At 37.8% G+C, this 20,469-nt stretch overlaps 1 protein-coding gene across 5 annotated transcripts in view; it reads right to left on the bottom strand.

Moving 5' to 3' along the window:
* The window catches only part of LOC123548327 (NEDD8-activating enzyme E1 regulatory subunit-like), a 79,603-nt gene that overhangs the window by 25,147 nt on the left and 33,987 nt on the right, over positions 1 to 20,469 (bottom strand). For 3 of the 5 annotated variants that reach the window (XM_045335502.2, XM_045335503.2, XM_045335504.2), the window contains exons 8-14: positions 12,038 to 12,109; positions 8,791 to 8,900; positions 6,065 to 6,127; positions 4,001 to 4,064; positions 2,437 to 2,528; positions 1,439 to 1,498; positions 11 to 71 (exon numbers count right to left, since the gene is read on the bottom strand). In XM_045335502.2, coding sequence (XP_045191437.2) covers positions 11 to 71; positions 1,439 to 1,498; positions 2,437 to 2,528; positions 4,001 to 4,064; positions 6,065 to 6,127; positions 8,791 to 8,900; positions 12,038 to 12,109 — 522 coding nt within the window. The remainder of the gene's footprint in view (positions 1 to 10; positions 72 to 1,438; positions 1,499 to 2,436; positions 2,529 to 4,000; positions 4,065 to 6,064; positions 6,128 to 8,790; positions 8,901 to 12,037; positions 12,110 to 20,469) is intronic. The other 2 variants (XM_045335505.2, XM_045335506.2) reach the window with 1 other exon arrangement.

Below are 20,469 nucleotides of genomic sequence, written 5' to 3'. Positions count from 1 at the left end.
TTTGACCTACCTTTCCCTTCACTGTCAACAAACTCTTTAATGGCTCTGACTAGAATCCAGAAATTCGAGCTCTGTAATAAAAATAAGGTGAAAACAAGAAGCTGCGTTCAATAAACGCTTGATGCCCACGGTGGCATCCTTGTCGATACAAAGCAACCTAAGTCTAAAACGAGGTCAAGTTCAAGGTCAAACTGAGGTCAGGTGATGTCTGAAGATGAGGAATGGTCACAGGTTACATCTGCTTAGTATCAAGTCATTCTAGTAAGGGGTATTGATGCTAGATGAAACGGCCCCATTTGGTTAACCAAGAGATGGCCCATATAAAGCAACCTAAGTCCAAAATGAGGTCAAGGTCAAGGTCAAACTGAGGTCAGGTGATGTCTGAAGATGAGGAATGGTCACAGGTTACATCTGCATTAGTATCAAGTCATTCTAGTAAGGGGTATTGATGCTAGACGAAACGGTCCCATTTGGTTAACCTCGTACGGACGGACGAACGAACGGTCGGACAGGGCAATCACTATATGCCTCCCGCTTCAGTAGATGCCGGAGGCATAAAAACCCATAAGTGCTAAGCTAAAGTAAGTATATAAATATTGTTTGAATTACAACAAAGGAAAATGAAAATGATGTATCTCTAGACCTGATCTATTTGGTTCAAATTAAATGATGTTTTGGTACGTATTTAATGAAGGCATTTAAAAACAAGAGTGCCACAAGATACGCCTGTCATCGAACTTGGCCTAATTCAAGGGCCATAATCCAAGAGTGCCTGGGGCGATATGGGTGTTTATCAAACTTGGTCGAGATATTATGCCCACAAACATTGTCAGCAAGTTTGGTGAAGATCAGATGAAAACTGTTAGACTCAGACAGCGGACAAGGCTAATTTCGCCGTATTTCGAGTAATTCAAGGGCCATAATCCAAGAGTGCCCGGGGCAATTCTGGTGGATATAGAACTTGGCCGAGATATTATGCCCACAAACATTGTCAGCAAGTTTGGTGAAGATCGGATGAAAACTGTTTGACTTAGTGAGCGGACAAGGCTAAATTCGCAGTTTTTCGAGTAATTCAAGAGCCATAATCCAAGTGCCTGTGGCGATTTGGCTGGTTATCGAACTTGGCTCTTTCAGAGATGGGCATATAAAAAGCAATCATTTTTTTTTAAATCATTCGAAAAGCTGACTGTCATAGATGTATTTTTTACATTTGATGTAACAGTATATTAAGAGACAAAGTTCTTGTAAAATAGTGTAACAGTTTTGTTGTTTGATTTGTTGGACTGCGAGTCACAATGACAGCTTGCTCTAATTGTGACTTCTCATCTGAGACTCCAGGTTCACAGGCACAGCCATCGGGAAAGCTTCTCTACATAAGAAAATTTGTCGAGATTGAAAGGTAACTCACAAGAACTTCCTGTAAAGCACAAACACATACCTCAGAGTGTAGGTTCTGACATTCTGAATCACTGAACAGTCTCTCTACCTCTGATGGAATCTGAAAACATACATTTGTTTATTTATTTATTTATTTGGGTTTTACGGCGCACCAACACAGTAAAGGTTATATGGCGCCAAACAGGACTACAAATTTTGGTTTCACATCTCATTTACATCGAAATAAAAACATGAGGTATGGAATCAAAATTTGCATACCTGCTGGAATCACAGAGTTACAGCAAAACCAAATGTTAAGACCCTATTTGTCGCCTCTTACGATCAAGAACTATTTGTAAAACTGTTGTTTTCAGACTCAGGTCTGCAGGGACCTTGACAGGGGCCATCAGCTGACATCTATTTAGCCATAGACATGGTAAGTTCTGAATGCCATAACTGGTGGTTTGCTAGTGGGATATCAAAACTGGAGATTTTTTATCACCATAAATAAAGGATGCGGAAAAACAAATCCAACACATTAGGCTAATTTTATATTTACAGATTGATTGAAAGAGTGTTATGTAAATGAAGATGTAATGGCAAGTCACTAAGGGATGGGTTCCAACATCATGGAAACACATGGCTGATCAGCATGTTTATTGACAGGTTGTGTATTGAGTTTTATATCAAAACAATATTCCTTGTGGCAAAGGAATTGATTTTTTAAAATTTCGACCTGTTGGGAGAATTTACATCAAATCGGTAGACATTAGGGACCTGCTAAATATCGAATTTTGATCTGCCCATCTGGGATTGACCTGCCCATTTGTGAGACCAACATTGCCTCAAATGTGCAATTTGCAAAGCCATGTTGAAAATATATGGGCCAAGAGAAGTGAGTCTGTCATCTACTTGCACATATTTAAAACATCTCAACTAACCTTTTTCATATTTTCCAATTTACCCCCATGCTTTCAAAACTGAAATTAATTACCCCTAGTGCCAAAAAACTCTCTGCAGCACTGAAACACCTATTATATGATGTGTTTAAAGACCTACCCTCGTGGGGTTTAGAGCTGTGTTAACAGCTTTGATCGCTTCTTCAAAGTTTTCCTCTTCTTCCTGTACCCCTTCATCTGTTTTTCTTATACCTGCAACATTTTAAAGGTACTCCATCAACTCGAAGCAGAAACATATAATTCTTACAGTCTATCTGTTACATATTTCCAACCCTGATCTAACTATACATAGTCAAACCTGTATTTAAGCAGTCATCTAAGGAAGTAACAAAATCTGGCACCTTAATGTAGGTGGTCGCTCATGGCAAGTTGAAATTAGAACAACAAGCAAATTCGATGAATTGGTATCCCTCGCCGAAAGGGTTTGCGGTGAGTAACGGCAAAACAGTCTATCCGGCAAAAAGTTAAGGGTGTTACTAAGAGGCAAATAATTTCATTAGTCTAAATCAATTTAACAGAAAATGAATGCTATTTTTTTTTTGAGGGGGGGGGGGGGATGGGGGCAGCGGGGGTGACTGGGTGAGGGTACAAAACATCATATGTTGATTATAAATATTGATGGAAAATTATAAATGAAAAAAAAAAACAACAAAAAATGGTGGGGGTGGGGGGTGGGAGGGATGATGGGCATGACTGGGTGTAGCAGTGAGGTGGGGGAATGGTACAACTTTGCATCTTGATAAATATTCATGGAAGGTTTGAAGAAAAAATTAAACAGGAATGAAAAATTATCTTTTTTTTTTTTTTTTTGGGTGGGGGGAGGGGGTGTGACCAAGGCAAGCTGGTTACCAGGTGTGGGTACACAACTTCACATGTTTATAATAAATGTTCATGGAAAAGAATGAAAGACGTTTAATGAAATTCTACCAATTGGTTGGTTTGTTATGTACAAATCTGTAGATTTTTAAACAATCAAAGGGTAATAACTCTAAGGAAAATTGACCAATTAAAAAAAAAAAAAAATGACAGGCATCATCGAAGTATGTTGGTTCATATTTATTTCAAGTTTCAAGAAATTCTAACAGCTTGTTACTGAGAAATTGCTGCAGACGTGGATTTATCATTAAATCAAGGGCAATAACTCTAAGAGAAATTGACCAATCAAAAAAAAAACTTGACGGGCATCATCGCAGTATGTTGGTGCATGTTTATTTCAAGTTTAATGAAATTCTACATGATAGTTACTGAGAAATGGCTGCGGACAGACATTTTTGGGCATTTTTCATTAAATCAAGGGCAATAACTCTAAGGAAAATTGACCAATCAAAAAAAACTTGATGAGCATCATCGCAGTATGTTGGTTCATGTTTATTTCAAGTTTCATGAAATTCTACCAGCTAGTTACTGAGATATGGCTGCGGACGGACAACGCCATTTCAATAGCCCCCTCCCGATTTCATCGGCGGGGAATAATAAAAGATCATTTTGGGAATTTAGCTGACTGGTTGCTTAAGGCAAGTGTCTGTTAATTACAGGTGGCTGCTAATGCAGGTTCAACTGTATGGCAAAAAGAGAATTACATTTGGTCAGTTTCATTTTTCTCTTGACCATCACTACTTATCAGAAATTATGCAATTTTTATTCAGTAAAATAACACTTATTACCTTCTCTTATCATATCCTTTAACTGGGTTTTCTCAAGATACACTTTAGGAAGTTCCCCATTATGCTGTAATACAAAACAGTTATAAATTATTCTGAGACAAAAAGTCAACACATAAAGGGAGATTATTTAAAAATTATGCAAGGAAGAGTTACAGCTCTTTCCTTTGTGTATTCATATTAAATTCTATGGTAGAATTATAATCATTACTGTAACAACAATCAACAAGAGGACCATGATGGTCCTGAATCGCTCACCTGTTCCCACATGACCCAGTTTTGAGTATGACATCGTTTTTTCTATTATTTAACATAGTGACCTAGTTTTAGAGCTCATGTGACCCAGTTTTGAACTTGACCTAGATATCATCAAAATAAAAATTCTGACCAATTTTCATGAAGATCCATTGAAAAATATGGCCTCTAGAGAGGTCACAAGGTTTTTCTATTATTTGACCTATTGACCTAGTTTTCGAAGGTATGTGACCCTGTTTTGAACTTGACCTAGATATCATCAAGGTGAACATTCTCACTAATTTTCATGAAGATCTCATGAAAAATATGGCCTCTAGAGAGGTAACAAGGTTTTTCTATTTTTATACCTACTGACCTAGTTTTTGACCGCAGTTGACCCAGTTTCAAACTTGACCTAGATATCATCAAGATGAACATTCAGACCAACTTTCATACAAACCCCATGACAAGTATGGCCTCTAGAGAGGTCACAAGGTTTTTTTATTATTTGACCTACTGACCTAGTTTTTGACGGCACGTGACCCAGTTTCAAACTTGACCTAGATATCATCAAGGTAAACATTCTGACCGATTTTCATGAAGATCCATTCAAGGGTATGACCTCTAGAGAGGTCACAAGGTTTTTCTATTTTAAGACCTATTGACCTAGTTTTTGATCGCAGTTGACCCAGTTTTAAACTTGACCTATATATCATCAAGATAAACATTCAGACCAACTTTCATACAGATCCCATGAAAAATATGGCCTCTAGAGAGGTCACAAGGTTTTTTCATTATTTGACCTACAGACATACTTTTTGACGGCACGTGACCCACTTTCAAACTTGACCTAGATATCATCAAGATGAACATTCTGACCAATTTTATGAAGATCCATTCACAAGTATGGCCTCTAGAGAGGTCACAAGGTTTTTCTATTTTTAGACCTACTGACCTAGCTTTTGACCGCACGTGACCCAGTTTCGAACTTGGCCTAGATATCATCAAGATGAACATTCAGACCAACTTTCATACAGATCCCATGAAAAATATGGCATTTAGAGAGGTCACAAGGTTTTTCTATTATTTGACCTACTGACCTAGTTTTTGAAGGCACGTAACCCAGTTTCGAACTTGACCTAGATATCAAGGTGAACATTCTGACCAATTTTCATAAAGACCCCATGAAAAATGTGACCTCTAGAGTGGTCACAAGCAAAAGTTTACGCACGGACGACGGACGCTGCGCGATCACAAAAGCTCACCTTGTCACTTTGTGACAGGTGAGCTAAAAATTAAGCACTAAAAAGGAGCTAAATCAAAACTAATTTTCCTATTTCTCTCACTGCTGTGTATCATTTTCTGTCAAGTTCATCAAATTCCCTTCAACAGTTTACTATATATCATCAAGACAATAATGCTGACAAACAAATGAACGGAGGACTGTGCTTCTACAGAACATTCCCTCCAGTTAGCCAGAGGGGTGAAGAGGAGACAGGATGCTTGACTATTCTGATGCTTGATAATGAAATATGACAAATCTAAGGAAACTAGAGCTATCACTGCAACCATCAATACCCCAAATGTGGATGATGACATGGGACAAATGGCTTGTGTCAAATCCATTCAGTAGCAAAAAGTGAAAGTGCATCAAAACATTACTCAGAATTTCTAATTAAAACAGACATTATTCATGCAATATTTCTGCCTGAGTAATGCTGCTGCACCTTCAAGTGTGACTCTAATATAGCCTCCATTCACTTTGTTCTGGGGGTATAAATACACTTATAGTCAGTAAAAATAAGGAAGTAATTGCTAATACAATACATGTACCTTTTCTTTCCATTCTTGGAGGTATTTATATAAAATTATCAACCATGGTGTGTGAGAATGGTCCTGAAATCATAATAAAATATTGTTTTATTTCCTAGATGTTTGCAAGATCACAACACTTACACAATACAATATAAATAGTTCCCATCAGAATTAAAATCTTTTCCTGTAGTCATTGAGGTTTTTTTGTACAGACCCCATTAAATCTCAACATAATAGCCTAGTATATGTTTTTCTTTCCTTTACATATTTAGACAGATGCTACTTACACATACTGTAAAATATTTAATGGAAACTAACATGTATGAATTGTGTTGTGATTGTCTTACATCAAAATCCAAATCCAAACAAATAAATAACCATTAATTTCACATACTAAAAGATCCATGAGTTCATATCCGCATGAAATAGATGTTTTTTCTTAACATTATTATGCAACAAGAGGACCATGATGGTCCTGAATCGCTCACCTGTCCCCACATGACCCGGTTTTGAACTGAGTATGACATTGTTTTTTCTATTATTTGTTATAGTGTCCTAGTTTTTGAGTTCATGTGACCCTGTTTTGAACCTGAACTAGATATCATCAAGATAAAAATTCTGACCAATTTTCATGAAGATACATTGAAAAATATGGCCTCAAGAGAGGTCAAAAGGTTTTTTATTATTTAACCTACTGACCTAGTTATTGACGGCACATGACCCAGTTTCAAATCTGACATAGATATCATCAAGATGAACATTCTGACCAATTTTCATGAAGATCCATTCAAAAGTATGGCCTCTAGAGTGGTCACAATGTTTTTCTATTTTTAGATCTACTAACCTAGTTTTTGATCGCAGTAGACCCAGTTTCGAAAATGACCTAGATATCATCAAGATGAACATTCAGACCAACTTTCATACAGATCCCATGAGAAATATGGCCTCTAGAGAGGTGACAAGGTTTTCTATTATTTGACCTACTGACCTAGTTATTGATTGCACGTGACCCAGTTTCAAACTTGACCTAGATATCATCAAGGTGAACATTCTGACCAATTTTCATGAAGATCCATTCGAAAGTATGGCCTCTAGAGAGGTCTCAAGGTTTTTCTATTTTTAGACATACTGACCTAGTTTTTGACCACAGTTAACCCAATTCGAACTTGACCTAGATATTACCAAGATGAACATTCAGACCAACTTGCATACAGATCCCATGAAAAATACGACCTCTAGAGAGGTCACAAGGTTTTTTTATTATTTGACCTACTGACTTAGTTATTGAAGGCAAGTGACCGAGTTTCATACCTGACCTAGATATCATTAAGGTGAACAAGCTGACCAATTTTCATGAAGATCCATGCAAAAGTATGGCCTCTAGAGAGGTCACAAGGTTTTTCTATTTTTAGATATACTGACCTAGTTTTTGATCGCAGTTGACCCAGTTTCAAACTTGACCTAGATATCATCAAGATAAACATTCAGACTAACTTTCATACAGATCCCATGAAAAATATGGCCTCTAGAGAGGTCACAAGGGTTTTTTCATTATTTGACCTACTGACCTAGTTTTTTTAAGTAACGTGACCCACTTTTGAACTTGATCTAGATATCATCAAGGTGAACATTCTGACCAATTTTCATGAAGATCCGTTCACAAGTATGGCCTCTAGAGAGGTCACAAGGTTTTTCTAATTTTAGACCTACTGACCTAGTTTTTGATCGCAGTTGACCCATTTTCGAATCTGACCTAGATATCATCAAGATGAACATTCAGACCAACTTTCATACAGATCCCATGAAAAATATGGCCTCTGGAGAGGTCACAGGGTTTTTTTTATTATTTGACCTACTGACCTAGTTTTGACTGCACGTGACCCAGTTTCAAATCTGACCTAGATATCATCAAGATGAATATTCAGACCAACTTTCATACAGATCCCATGAAAAATATCGCCTCTAGAGAGGTCACAAGGTTTTTCTATTATTTGACCTACTGACCTAGTTTTTGAAGGCACGTGACCCAGTTTCAAACTTGACCTAGATATCATCAAGGTGAACATTCTGACCAATTTTCATGAAGATCTTGTGTAAAATATGGCCTCTAGAGAGGTCACAAGATTTTTCTATTTTTAGACCTACTGACCTAGTTTTTGACCGCACGTGACCCAGTTTGGAACTTGACCTAGATATCATCACGGTGAACATTCTGACCAATTTTCATAAAGACCCCATGAAAAATGTGACCTCTATTATGGTCACAAGCAAAAGTTTACGGAAGGATGGAAGACGGACGCTGCGCGATCACAAAAGCTCACCTTGTCACTTTGTGACAGGTGAGATAAAAAAAAATTACAGTAAATCTTTCACATTATTTCAGTCGACCAGTTCTGTCAAAATACTAGAATGTTGTACAAGTTTACAGCTAGACAGTGCCAATACCAATATCTTTAAAATGGTCTGAAAGTGTTAGTGCTTCTTGCTTATGTTTTATACACTTTTTGAAAGGCTTGCTGGTCATAGTCAAAACTGTTTCCTGAGGTCAACAGCCAACAGTTTTGACTATTTACTGGCAAGTCATTAAGAATTGTTTTATTACGCGACATCATAAATAGATTTTCACAGATTTTAAATTTTTTTTTGGCTTACTAGCCCAGTTAACATTTATCCAATATAGACCAGTCATATAGAGGTCATGTAATACAATAATTAATGTTAATTGATAAACTTCTAGAAATTACCTTTTTACTCATGGATTGCAGATCTATAGAATCAATGAACTTTACAAGCCCTTCAAATGGTCTGTCTAATCGGAGGTCTTCATGTGCATTGTCAGGATGGGACTCTACCACTGTAAAATAGAAATGTTTCATGTTAAAAATTAGGTGTCCAAAAGCCTATAGAATAATCAGAAGTCATGAAGTATATGACTGATGGCATTACATCCAGAAAATCTATAGTCTTGATATCTAATACTTCAGGAAGGCATACAACCATCTATTTACACTGTATCAACTTTAAAAGCATGACAGGAAGGAAGCTAGGCATAACCACTCAATGTAAGTTTGACCTTGACCTTTTACGTTCTGGATAAACAGATATCAACTGAACTCAGTCTAATAAGTATGGTCAAACTGCAGGACTTTAGTAGCAATAAAAGTGTAAAGATGTTACTTTTTGATTTACGATGATCTGACACTGCCCTAAAGTGTGGTCATACCACAGGTTGGACCATGTTAAATGCAATCCTGGAATAAGTTATTTTGTCAACGGATTTCACTGGCCAATTCGTGACACTGATGATTACAAAGTTTCTTCATTGCAACTATGGCTGATGGTCATACAATAGAAATATGACATAAAATTCATCCTGCCTCTCAGTACAAAACTTGTACAATCCAAATCTTTGAAAACGAAATTCAATTTCAATGCAAAGAAACAAACCAGCTATCAAGTTTTTCTTTTCAAAAATGGAAATGACTTTGTCACAAGAATGTATGACACATTTACTGAGACAGGCTCTTTGAAGGAAATGAATTTTTACAAAAATGGATTATTAAATTCTCTGCAATTAGATTCTTCCAGGAACTGAATTTGATTATGAGAAATAATAAACCAAACATTGCATGATTGAAGTGCATAAATCTACTTTCATCTAGTTTTATTATTCAATTATTCAAAGCAGAGTAAATTGTGAAAATCTGTTACAACATTTCTTCCAAACCTGTGATCTACAAGATGGGAGGGTCAAAATCTCGATACTTTCCAGGTCCCTCCTATCTCCAAATCAGATATTTATTCTCCAGACATGCACACTTTTGAAACAAGAGGGCAATGTTGGCCCAAGATTGCCCACATCTTGCTTGAACAGTTTTTATATTGGGTCACACAATGAAAGTATCTGTGAAATTATCTTGAAATAGAGTCAGTGGTTTCTTACAAGGTTGATTAAAGAAGTTTCCACTGAATAAATACTTAACAGACAATATTGTGGAAAGGATAATGTAGGAGAGAGGGGTGGAGAAGTTGTTGTTTAAAGGATTTTTCTATTTATAGGTCTATGGGCCCCTAAAAAGAGCCAAGTGTTCCCATTTCAACAGAATTGACAGAGGACACTACAATAAGGCTACAGACCAAATTTGGTAAAGATCCATCTAGCCATTCAGTTAAAGAAGTTTTTCAAATACATAGAAAAAGAAATCTTTCCAATTATTTGATAGGGAATAAAAAGACATAGCACTAACAAAACAATGTTACTTTAGACAGAGCTGCATTAATATAAAATCCTTTATTCAGTAATGGAAAAGTCTAACCACAGCATTCTCACTGAGAAGTATACCATTAGTATTGTGCAAAAGCAGTGAAGAAATGCTATAAAATTGGAGTAACTGGCGAGGTACATGCACTGTGGTATATTCACCATGCATTTAACTTTCAAGATATAAGATATTGTAAGTAAAAAACAATGCAATGGTTCATTCATCAAAGAATATTAATAGTGTTCATTTGATTACTGAAAGACTGGAAAGCAAAAAGAGTCTGTCAAGACTTCTAACTTGAACACTTCAAAATCTGGCAATGTCAGATTTTTAGACTTAAATTAGCTTCGCCCCTTGCTAAAATGTTCTCCACTTGCACGAAAAACCAGCACTCTCTCCAAAGTAGCATTCTACAGTGCTCTGTCAAACTGCTGGAAAAAACTACACTCTGTCTACTTTCAGGCAACAATAATGTTCTCTCCACTAGTCTTACTGAAAATTATAACACTATTTCCACTTACAGCCAACAATAACACCTTGTCCACTTACAGCCAACAACAGCACCCTGTCCACTTACAGGCAACAATAGCACCCTGTCCACTTACAGCCAACAATAGCACCCTGTCCACTTACAGGTAATAACAGCACCCTGTTCACTTACAGGTAACACTACTACCTGTCCACTTACAGGCAATAACAGCACCCTGTCCACTTACAGGCAACAATAGCACCCTGTCCACTTACAGCCAACAATAGCACCCTGTCCACTTACAGGTAATAACAGCACCCTGTTCACTTACAGGTAACACTACTACCTGTCCACTTACAGGCAATAACAGCACCCTGTCCACTTACAGGCAACAATAGCACCCTGTCCACTTACAGGCAATAATAGCACCCCATCCACCTACAGGCAACAGAAGTATCCTGCCAACTTACAGACAATAACAGCACCCTGTCTACTTACAAGCAAAAACAGCACCCCGGCCACTTACAGGCAACAGAAGAATCCTGTCTATTTACAGGCAACAATAGCACCCTGTCTAATTACAGGCAAAAATAACACTCTGTCCACTTACAGGCAACAATAGCACCCCATCCACCTACAGGCAACAGAAGTATCCTGCCCACTTACAGACAATAACAGCACCCTGGCCACTTACAGGCAACAGAAGAATCCTGTCCACTTACAGGCAACAATAGCACCCTGTCTAATTACAGGCAAAAATAACACTCTGTCCACTTACAGGCAACAATAGCACCCTGTCTACTTACAGGCAAACCTAGTACAATATACAATTACAGGCAAAAATAGAACCCTGTCTACTTATAGGCAACACTACCATGTCCACTTACAGGCAACAAGAGTACCCTTTCCACTTACAGGCAATAACATTCTAACAACTTACAGGCTTCAAAGGCATTCTGTCCATTCACAGACACCATAACACCCTGTCAAATTGCTGGCAATGATAGCATTCTACTCTTACAGGCAATAATATCACTGACCATTCCATGGCAACAGCACTCAGTCCATTATCACACGAAAAAAGCAATCTGTCAACATTCAAACAGCAATAGTGCTATGTCCACTCACAGGCAGCAATAGCACTTTGTCGACTTTCAGGCATTAATAACACTGTTCAGATACTGGCAACACTTTCCTTTCTCATTCGATTAGAACATTATGTTAGTACAAAAACTGGAAACATTCTCAATGCATTGATACCATCAGATTCCTCCAGAGGGGAGATAACTCCTGCCAGTGGACTGTTCACAGAGGAGAGGAAGGAACCTGCTCCTGGAACATAAAGGTAGAAGCTAGACAGATATACAGGCCCTGGCTTGCTTTAAATAAACTGATAATGGCCAGCCTATTGATCATTTCATACAGGGCACATTTTATACAACAAATAACCTTATTTTTTGAAGTCAGTGAAAAGTTGGCACACAACAGAGTATCTATCATGACATCAATCCCCTGGGAAGTTAATATCCCCCACAATGATTTTATTAAAAATATTACACCCAAGTCATTTGGTCTTCAACTTGACAAAGTGGAAAAGATGTCACTTAAATTCTGTGGAAAAGTTTTCTATTATTTGGCAAAAAAACTACAAAATGTAGCCTGACTACTAAATTACAGCTCAACAGAAAAAACAAGAAGCTGCGTTCAATAAACACTTGATGCCCACGGTGGCATCCTTGTCGATACAAAGCAACCTAAGTCCAAAACGAGGTCAAGTTCAAGGTCAAACTGAGGTCAGGTGATGTTTGAAGATGAGGAATGGTCACAGGTTACATCTGCATTAGTATCAAGTCATTCTAGTAAGGGGTATTGATGCTAGACGAAACGGTCCCATTTGGTTAACCAAGAGATGGCCCATACAAAGCAACCTAAGTCCAAAACGAGGTCAAGGTCAAGGTCAAACTGAGGTCAGGTGATGTTTGAAGATGAGGAATGGTCACAGGTTACATCTGCGTTAGTATCAAGTCATTCTAGTAAGGGGTATTGATGCTAGACGAAACGGTCCCATTTAGTTAACCTCGTACGGATGGACGAATGGAAGGACAGGACAATCACTATATGCCTCCCGCATCAGTAGATGCCGGGGGCATAAAAATAGAGATTAATACCGCCAGACACCACTCTGATGGTCAAATGTTGTGATCATGAACTTTGACCTTCAAGTGTGCTCTTTAACTTGGACCTAGTAAGCACGGATAAGCACCCTGCATGTTGTCTTAGAGAGGACACAAAATAGAACTATTTGATCCCTGACCTCCAAGCATGACCTTCACCTTGGACATCTTGCTGAGGAAACCAACTGACATTAATTTTATGAAAACCTTCCAAGCAGTTTACACAGTATGGAACAAACACTAAATCAAGCTATTTCAAACCGACTTTTTACCTCAAAGTGTGACTTTGGCTTTGGACCTATAGACCTAGGTTGTGTTCTCTGCAAGTTGTCTTGGTGAGTTGAACAAATGAATTAACTTTTGTGAAAGTCTTCTAAATGGTTTAGACAAAATGGAGTGAACAGGGTGTTAAGATATTTGGTCTTTGTGACCTGCAAGCATGGGCTTGACCTTGGTCCTTGTGACATGGGTTGCGGGTTATGCAAGTCATCTGGGTAAGGTGAACAAATGATGTTTATTCAATAAAAAGTTTTGAAGCCATTAAGAAGATATGAAGTGGAACACTGGATGGATGGACGGACATGCGTGACTCCAATACAGCCCCCCATATACTTTGTATCTGGGACTGTAATGACAAAATCAATCAAAATCAAACCATTTTGCACTTCAGAACATGAGAAGTGAATGGTCACAGCGAGCTGACATTGTAAATTTTTACACTTTTGAGTCATTCAATGGCCATTATTGCAAGGAGACTGGGACTACCTAGTTGCTATCAAAAATGGCTGAAATATCTTACCTATAAACACTGTGACCTAGTCTGGTTGACTAACTTAGTTCACACCCGTTAACCGGTTGCGAGCAAAACGGTTTATGGCGGACAAACGATTCTCCGATATTTTGCTGGCATCTATATTGGGGTAAGTATTTTCAATCCAAGAATCGCTTGGTGCAAAATATGTTACAGATCTTTATTTCCATAAAAAGTAGCATGAATGAAGAACATGCCAGGTGTTTCCCATTTAAAAGTAGCGTATATTGAGTAAGTTATGGCGAGTAAAAGTGTGATTTTGTTGAAAAAATGCGAAAACGAAAGTTTATCACTATATATTTAATTCACTTTTCATCTTCGGGCTATAGTATTAACGGCAACTTTTGAAAAAAATGTTTGCTCTGAATATTGTCCAACTTTTCACCGACAAAACGCAATATTCAACAAGTTACAGACATTCAAACATGTCATGGTCGAAAAAAAGTGTAGCAGCATTGCACAGTTCAAAATATTTGTCTGGTGAGACAGAGCGGTATTCTGTGTCTTTTGTTATTTTAGTTTAATAAATGGTCTAAATAGTGATATCGACCTTGTTACTAATTGAAATCTGACAAAAGCAATTGGTACTAGCTTAGCAATGTCTCAGCGAGTAAAAATTTAGACAAACGTAAGCCTTGGATTTAGTACCTTTATGTATAGACATTTGCATAGTTTTAAATAGCCATGGTAAAACAACAGGCGTTGTGTCTGTTTAAGGATTTAGTATTTATAATGTTTGAAGAGCACAGCGAGGATAACTGATGTATTTCTTATGCATACACTGATGTTAAATAGGCATATACTGATTATATACATGGTCAGTCCATAGTAGGTACTATTTTACATTTATGTGTTTCCTGCGGAGAAAAAAAGTTGCTTGTACTTAAACGTGTCAAACCTAAGACTCTCACAGAGGTGCTTAACTGCCTATACACGTCAGCTGTTGTATTACAATATTAGCAAAGGTGTATAATATGCATCCTATTACTGAAAGAAATATCACATATAATATCATAATAATTCGAGTGGAACGTTCCTAAACGGGAATGCATCACATCAAACTACCGCACGACTGCATTGCGTGATTTAGAAATGTATGAAGAAGTGTTGATGATATATAACATTGCTAGGCGGTTGTGTGATTGACTATGCATTGACTTACATCTGTTAAAACTTTGTTAATAAAAGCTAGTGTAAAATGCTGTTGTCAGATTAAAAACATTACAACGTAACAAGAGTTACGAGCTCAATATCACTATTAAAGACCAGTTATTAAATTAGAATCACAAAAGACACAGAATTGCTCTGTCTCGCCACACAAATAATTTTGAACTGTGCAATGCCGCCACACTTTTTTTTGACCATGTCATGTTTGAATGTCTATAACTCATTGAATATTGCGCATTGTCGGTTAAAATTTGGATAATATTCAAAGCAAACATTATTTTAAAGGTTGATGTTAATGTTATAGCCCTAATTTGAAAAGTGAATTAAATATAACGCGATAAACTTTTGTTTTCGCATTTTTTAAAAACAAAATCACGCTTTTAACTCGCCATAACTTACAGAATATACATTACTTTTAACTGAGAAACACATGGCATTTTCTTCATTCATGCTTCTTTTTATAGAAATAAAGATCTTTAACATATTTTGCACCAAGCGATTCTTGGATCGAAAATACTTACCCCAAATACAGATGCCGGCAAAAATATCGGACAACTGTTTTGTCCGCCTCGATTATCCAGCGATTATCGACCATGGTCAAACTATTATGCCCCTAAACATTGTAACAAAGTTTGGTAAATCTGAGATAAGAATTGCTCAAGATAGAGAGTGAATAACTTTAGTGGATGCCGCAAGAATGTTGGTCCATCACCGCAGGTGGACATTTAACAATACATCAAGGCAAGGGTTAGCTTTTATAATGGCATAACTTAGCTCAAACTTTCTTTCTTCACTCTCAAGTATAAATTCATGTGTATTAATTCAGTCATTAGATCATTATTTGGCAAGCAATCTTATATATGTTTTAAATTTTGAATTTGAATACAAAAGCAACTAGAGCTATCACTGAAGGTGATGAATGTACCCCCCGCACGCACTGACACAGTACATTGCAATTTGATGCAAAAAAGATTGCATAATTATGTTGACTGTATGTATATAGACTGTATGTATACAGTATAGTAACAAAAACAAAGTCCCATAACTCTGCAGAACATTTTTTCTGAAAGAACCTAACATGCATCATGGACATGTAGGGTTGGTACTGATCACTTGTTTGAAGTTTCATTAAATTGTGTGCAAGGGTTCGGGAGATTAGGCGCGCACAAGATTGCATATGCAGACTGTATGAATATAGTATATTAACAAAAAACAAAGTCCCATAACTGTGCAGATTTTTTTTTCTGAAAGAACACAACATGCACCATTCACAACTAGGGTTGGTACTGATCATTTGTGTTAAGTTTCATTAAAACTGTGTGCATGGGTTCAGGAGATTAGGCGTGCACAAATTTGCATATGCAGACTCTATGTATATAGAATAGTAACAAAAAACAAAGTCCAGTAACTTTGCAATTTTTTTTTCTGAAAGAACCTTACATGCACCATGCATAACTACTGTTGTTACTGATCACTTGTGTGAAGTTTCATTAAATTGTGTCAAGGGGATAAGGAGAGTTGGTGCACACAAGATTGTGTCTACAGACAGACAGATGGAAGGACAGACAGACAACCTGAAACCAGTATACCCAGCTTACAACTTTGTTGTTCGGTCGGGGGGTACAATAAGTATGAGTAGAAACAGAAATTAAGGAAAATTTCTGGTTACAACTGGTTTAAACAGGATAGAAGCTAGAATACAGGGCTGTCAACAAGACTTATAGGTAGTTAATAAGATTCTGGCAAAGTAATATTTCACATCTGATCATTAATACTTTTTTGTTTTCACTTAGCACTTGATACAAGTTCATTTTTGACTGGATGTATTTCTAAAACTTTACTTTCTTATACTAGTTGCCCAAATGAGATAACAGTTGTTTTCCCTTTAGAATACATTTAGTAAACATACTTTGCCTAAGGAATGATATAAATACAATAAAAATAAAAAATAAATACTATGGTATTCTGTTACAGGGAAAGGCAATGTTGATCTTATGTTAATTCTGTCTGCTATGATTTCTTAAATCATTTAAAGAAGAGGAAGAATTTTTAAAATCAGCTTTATAATGAGAGTTATGAACATTTAAATATTGGATCAAAATGGCCGCTATTTTGTTTCCATGGCAACAAAAAACATAATGGCTGATTTATTAAATTTCTACATAAATAATCGAACTGTATTTACATATTTCTGTAAAATAATTTCACTATTAAAGATAACTGTGCATCCATGAGCCCTTTCTAAGCTATTACCCAGAAAATAGGATATACTGAGTGGCTTACCAACATGACTTTCTGGAACTTAAAAACATATGTAATTACTGTACTTTAAATAACAAAATGGTAAATATGGAAAGAAACTCGTGTTTATCATTTAAAAGAGGGGAATGACAAACGTGTGTTATTTCCATTTAAAGCATACATTAAAACTGAACGGAAAATGAACAGAAAATCTTTATGTCATTTCAAAATTAGTAAGTGCTTTCATTTCACATGTAAGCTTACGTTTGACCTAATCTGTTGGGTTTAGAGTAACATCGACAAAATTTTGGTTCAGATAGAAGACCCCAGGTGCCATTCCAGGCATTGTTTCGGGCATGGGCAATCATCTGGGTAGAACCACTGACCTTCCATAAGTCAGATGGATGGCTCCCTCACATGAAGAAGTCTATATCAACAGCTGAATTTGAACCAAAATTCTGTCAGGGGGCAAGTAATTCAAAGTCAATGACCTTAACCACTCAACCATAGAAGCCCCTGGCATTCGATCTGAATCTCTCAGTGTAAGTGTGTTCTTATTTACGTTATTGCATGTATATGTAATTACACGATAGCCATGTGCTACGTCGACAGATTTAGGAAATGTGTAGTAAGATACTGATAAACATGCTTTACAAGTATATGAAATGGGAGGAAAGGCAATGATGTGCTAATGATACAGACTTTGAAGTAGTGGGAAAGAGACTGCATTGCGCCACAGAAAAGAAACAAGGGTAAAACACAAACAGCCATGTGCTACAGACTACAAATGATGGTAAGACACCAACAGCCTTGTGCTAAAGACTGGAAATGATGGTAAGACACCAACAGCCTTGCAGCTGTGCTACAGACTACAAATGATGGTAAGACACAACACCCTTGTGCTACAGACTGGAAATGAGGGTAAGACACCAACAGCCTTGCAGCTGTGCTACAAATTGGAAATGAGGGAAAGACACCAACAGCCTTGTGCTACAGACTACAAATGATGGTAAGACACCAACAGCCTTGTGCTAAAGACTGGAAATGAGGGTAAGACACCAACAGCCTTGTACTACAGACAAGAAATGAGGATAAGACACCAACAGCCTTGTGCTACAGACTGGAAATGAGGGTAAGACACAACACCCTTGTGCTACAGACTGGAAATGAGGGTAAGACACCAACAGCCTTGCAGCTGTGCTACAGACTACAAATGAGGGTAAGACACAACACCCTTGTGCTACAGACTGAAAATGAGGGTAAGACACCAACAGCCTTGCAGCTGTGCTACAGACTACAAATGAGGGTAAGACACAACACCCTTGTGCTACAGACTGAAAATGAGGGTAAGACACCAACAGCCTTGCAGCTGTGCTACAAACTGGAAATGAGGGAAATACACCAACAGCCTTGTGCTACAGACTGGAAATGAGGGTAAGACACCAACAGCCTTGCAGCTGTGCTACAAACTGGAAATGAGGATAAGACACCAACAGCCTTGTGCTACAGACTGGAAATGAGGGTAAGACATTAACAGCCTTGCAGCTGTGCTACAAACTAGAAATGAGGGAAAGACAGTAACATCCTTGTGCTACAGACTGGAAATGAGGGTAAGACACCAACAGCCTTGCAGCTGTGCTACAAACTGGAAATGAGGGAAAGACACCAACAGCCTTGTGCTACAGACTGGAAATGATGGTAAGACACCAACAGCCTTGCAGCTGTGCTACAGACTGGAAATGAGGATAAGACACCAACAGCCTTGTGCTACAGACTGGAAATGAGGGTAAGACACCAACAGCCTTGCAGCTGTGCTACAGACTACAAATGAGGATAAGACACCAACAGCCTTGTGCTACAGACTGGAAATGAGGGTAAGACACCAACAGCCTTGCAGCTGTGCTACAGACTACAAATGAGGATAAGACACCAACAGCCTTGTGTTACAGACTGGAAATGAGGGTAAGACACCAACAGCCTTGTCTACAGACTGGAAATGAGGGTAGGACACCAACAGCCTTGTGCTACAGACTTGAAATGAGGGTAAGACACCAACAGTCTTGTCTACAGACTGGAAATGAGGGTAGGACACCAGCAGCCTTGTGCTACAGATTGGAAATGAGGGAAAGACAACAACAGCCTTGTGCTACAGACATAAAATGTGGGTAAGACACAACAGCCTTGTGCTATAGACTGGAAATGAGGGTAAGACACCAACAGCCTTGTGCTACAGACAAGAAATGAGGGGTAAGACAACAACAGCCTTGTGCTACAGACACAGGAAATGTGAGTAAGACACCTACAGTATCGTGTTACAGACCAAAAATGAAGGTAAGACACCAACAGCCTTGTGTTTACAGACACAGAAAATGTGAGCAAGACCACAACAGTCTTGTACTACAGACACAGGATTGTAAGACGCCAACAACTTTGTGCTACAAACAGGAAATGAGGGGTTAGACAACAACAGCCTTGTGCTACAAACAGGAAATGAGAGTGATCATAAACAGCATTGTGCTAGAGATACAGGAAATGAGAGTAAGAAACCAACAGCCTTGTGCTACAAACAGGAAATGAGAGTGATCATAAACAGCATTGTGCTAGAGATACAGGAAATGAGAGTTAGAAACCAACAGCCTTGTGCTACAAACAGGAAATGAGAGTGATCATAAACAGCATTGTGCTACAGATACAGGAAATGAGAGTAAGAAACCAACAGCCTTGTGCTACAAACAGGAAATGAGAGTGATCATCAACAGCATTGTGCTAGAGATACAGGAAATGAGAGTAAGAAACCAACAGCCTTGTGCTATAGACACTGGAAATGAGAGTAAGACACCAACAGCCTTGTGCTACAAAAAATTGAAGGTAAGACACCAAAAGCATTGTGCTACAGATACAGGAAATAAGAGTATGTCAGCAACAGCTTTGTGCTACAAACAAGAAATGAAGGTAGGTAAGACATCATCAGCCTTGTACTACAGACAAGAAATGAAGGTAAAACACCAACAGCCTTGTACTACAAACAAGAAATAAGTGTAAGTCACCAACAGCCTTGTACTACAGACTGAAAATGAGAACAAGATACCAACAGCCTTGTGCTACAGACACAAGAAACCTGTGTAAGACATTAACAGCATTGTGTTACAGACAAACAAGAGCACGGCCTTGCGGGTGCTGACGCTCATCTGATTTTTTTTGTGTTATAGAAATATTGTCCTTCCCATGATTTTCTAAGTCTAAAAAGGGCCATCATTTTTGCAAAAAGCAGGATAGAGTTATGTTTCTTGATGTTCAGT

Source organism: Mercenaria mercenaria, chromosome 6, assembly GCF_021730395.1.
Source record: "Mercenaria mercenaria strain notata chromosome 6, MADL_Memer_1, whole genome shotgun sequence".
NCBI classification, from domain to species: Eukaryota; Metazoa; Mollusca; class Bivalvia; order Venerida; family Veneridae; genus Mercenaria; species Mercenaria mercenaria.
Note: the sequence above shows the minus strand (reverse complement) of the source record. Positions and strands in the feature narration are given on the sequence as shown.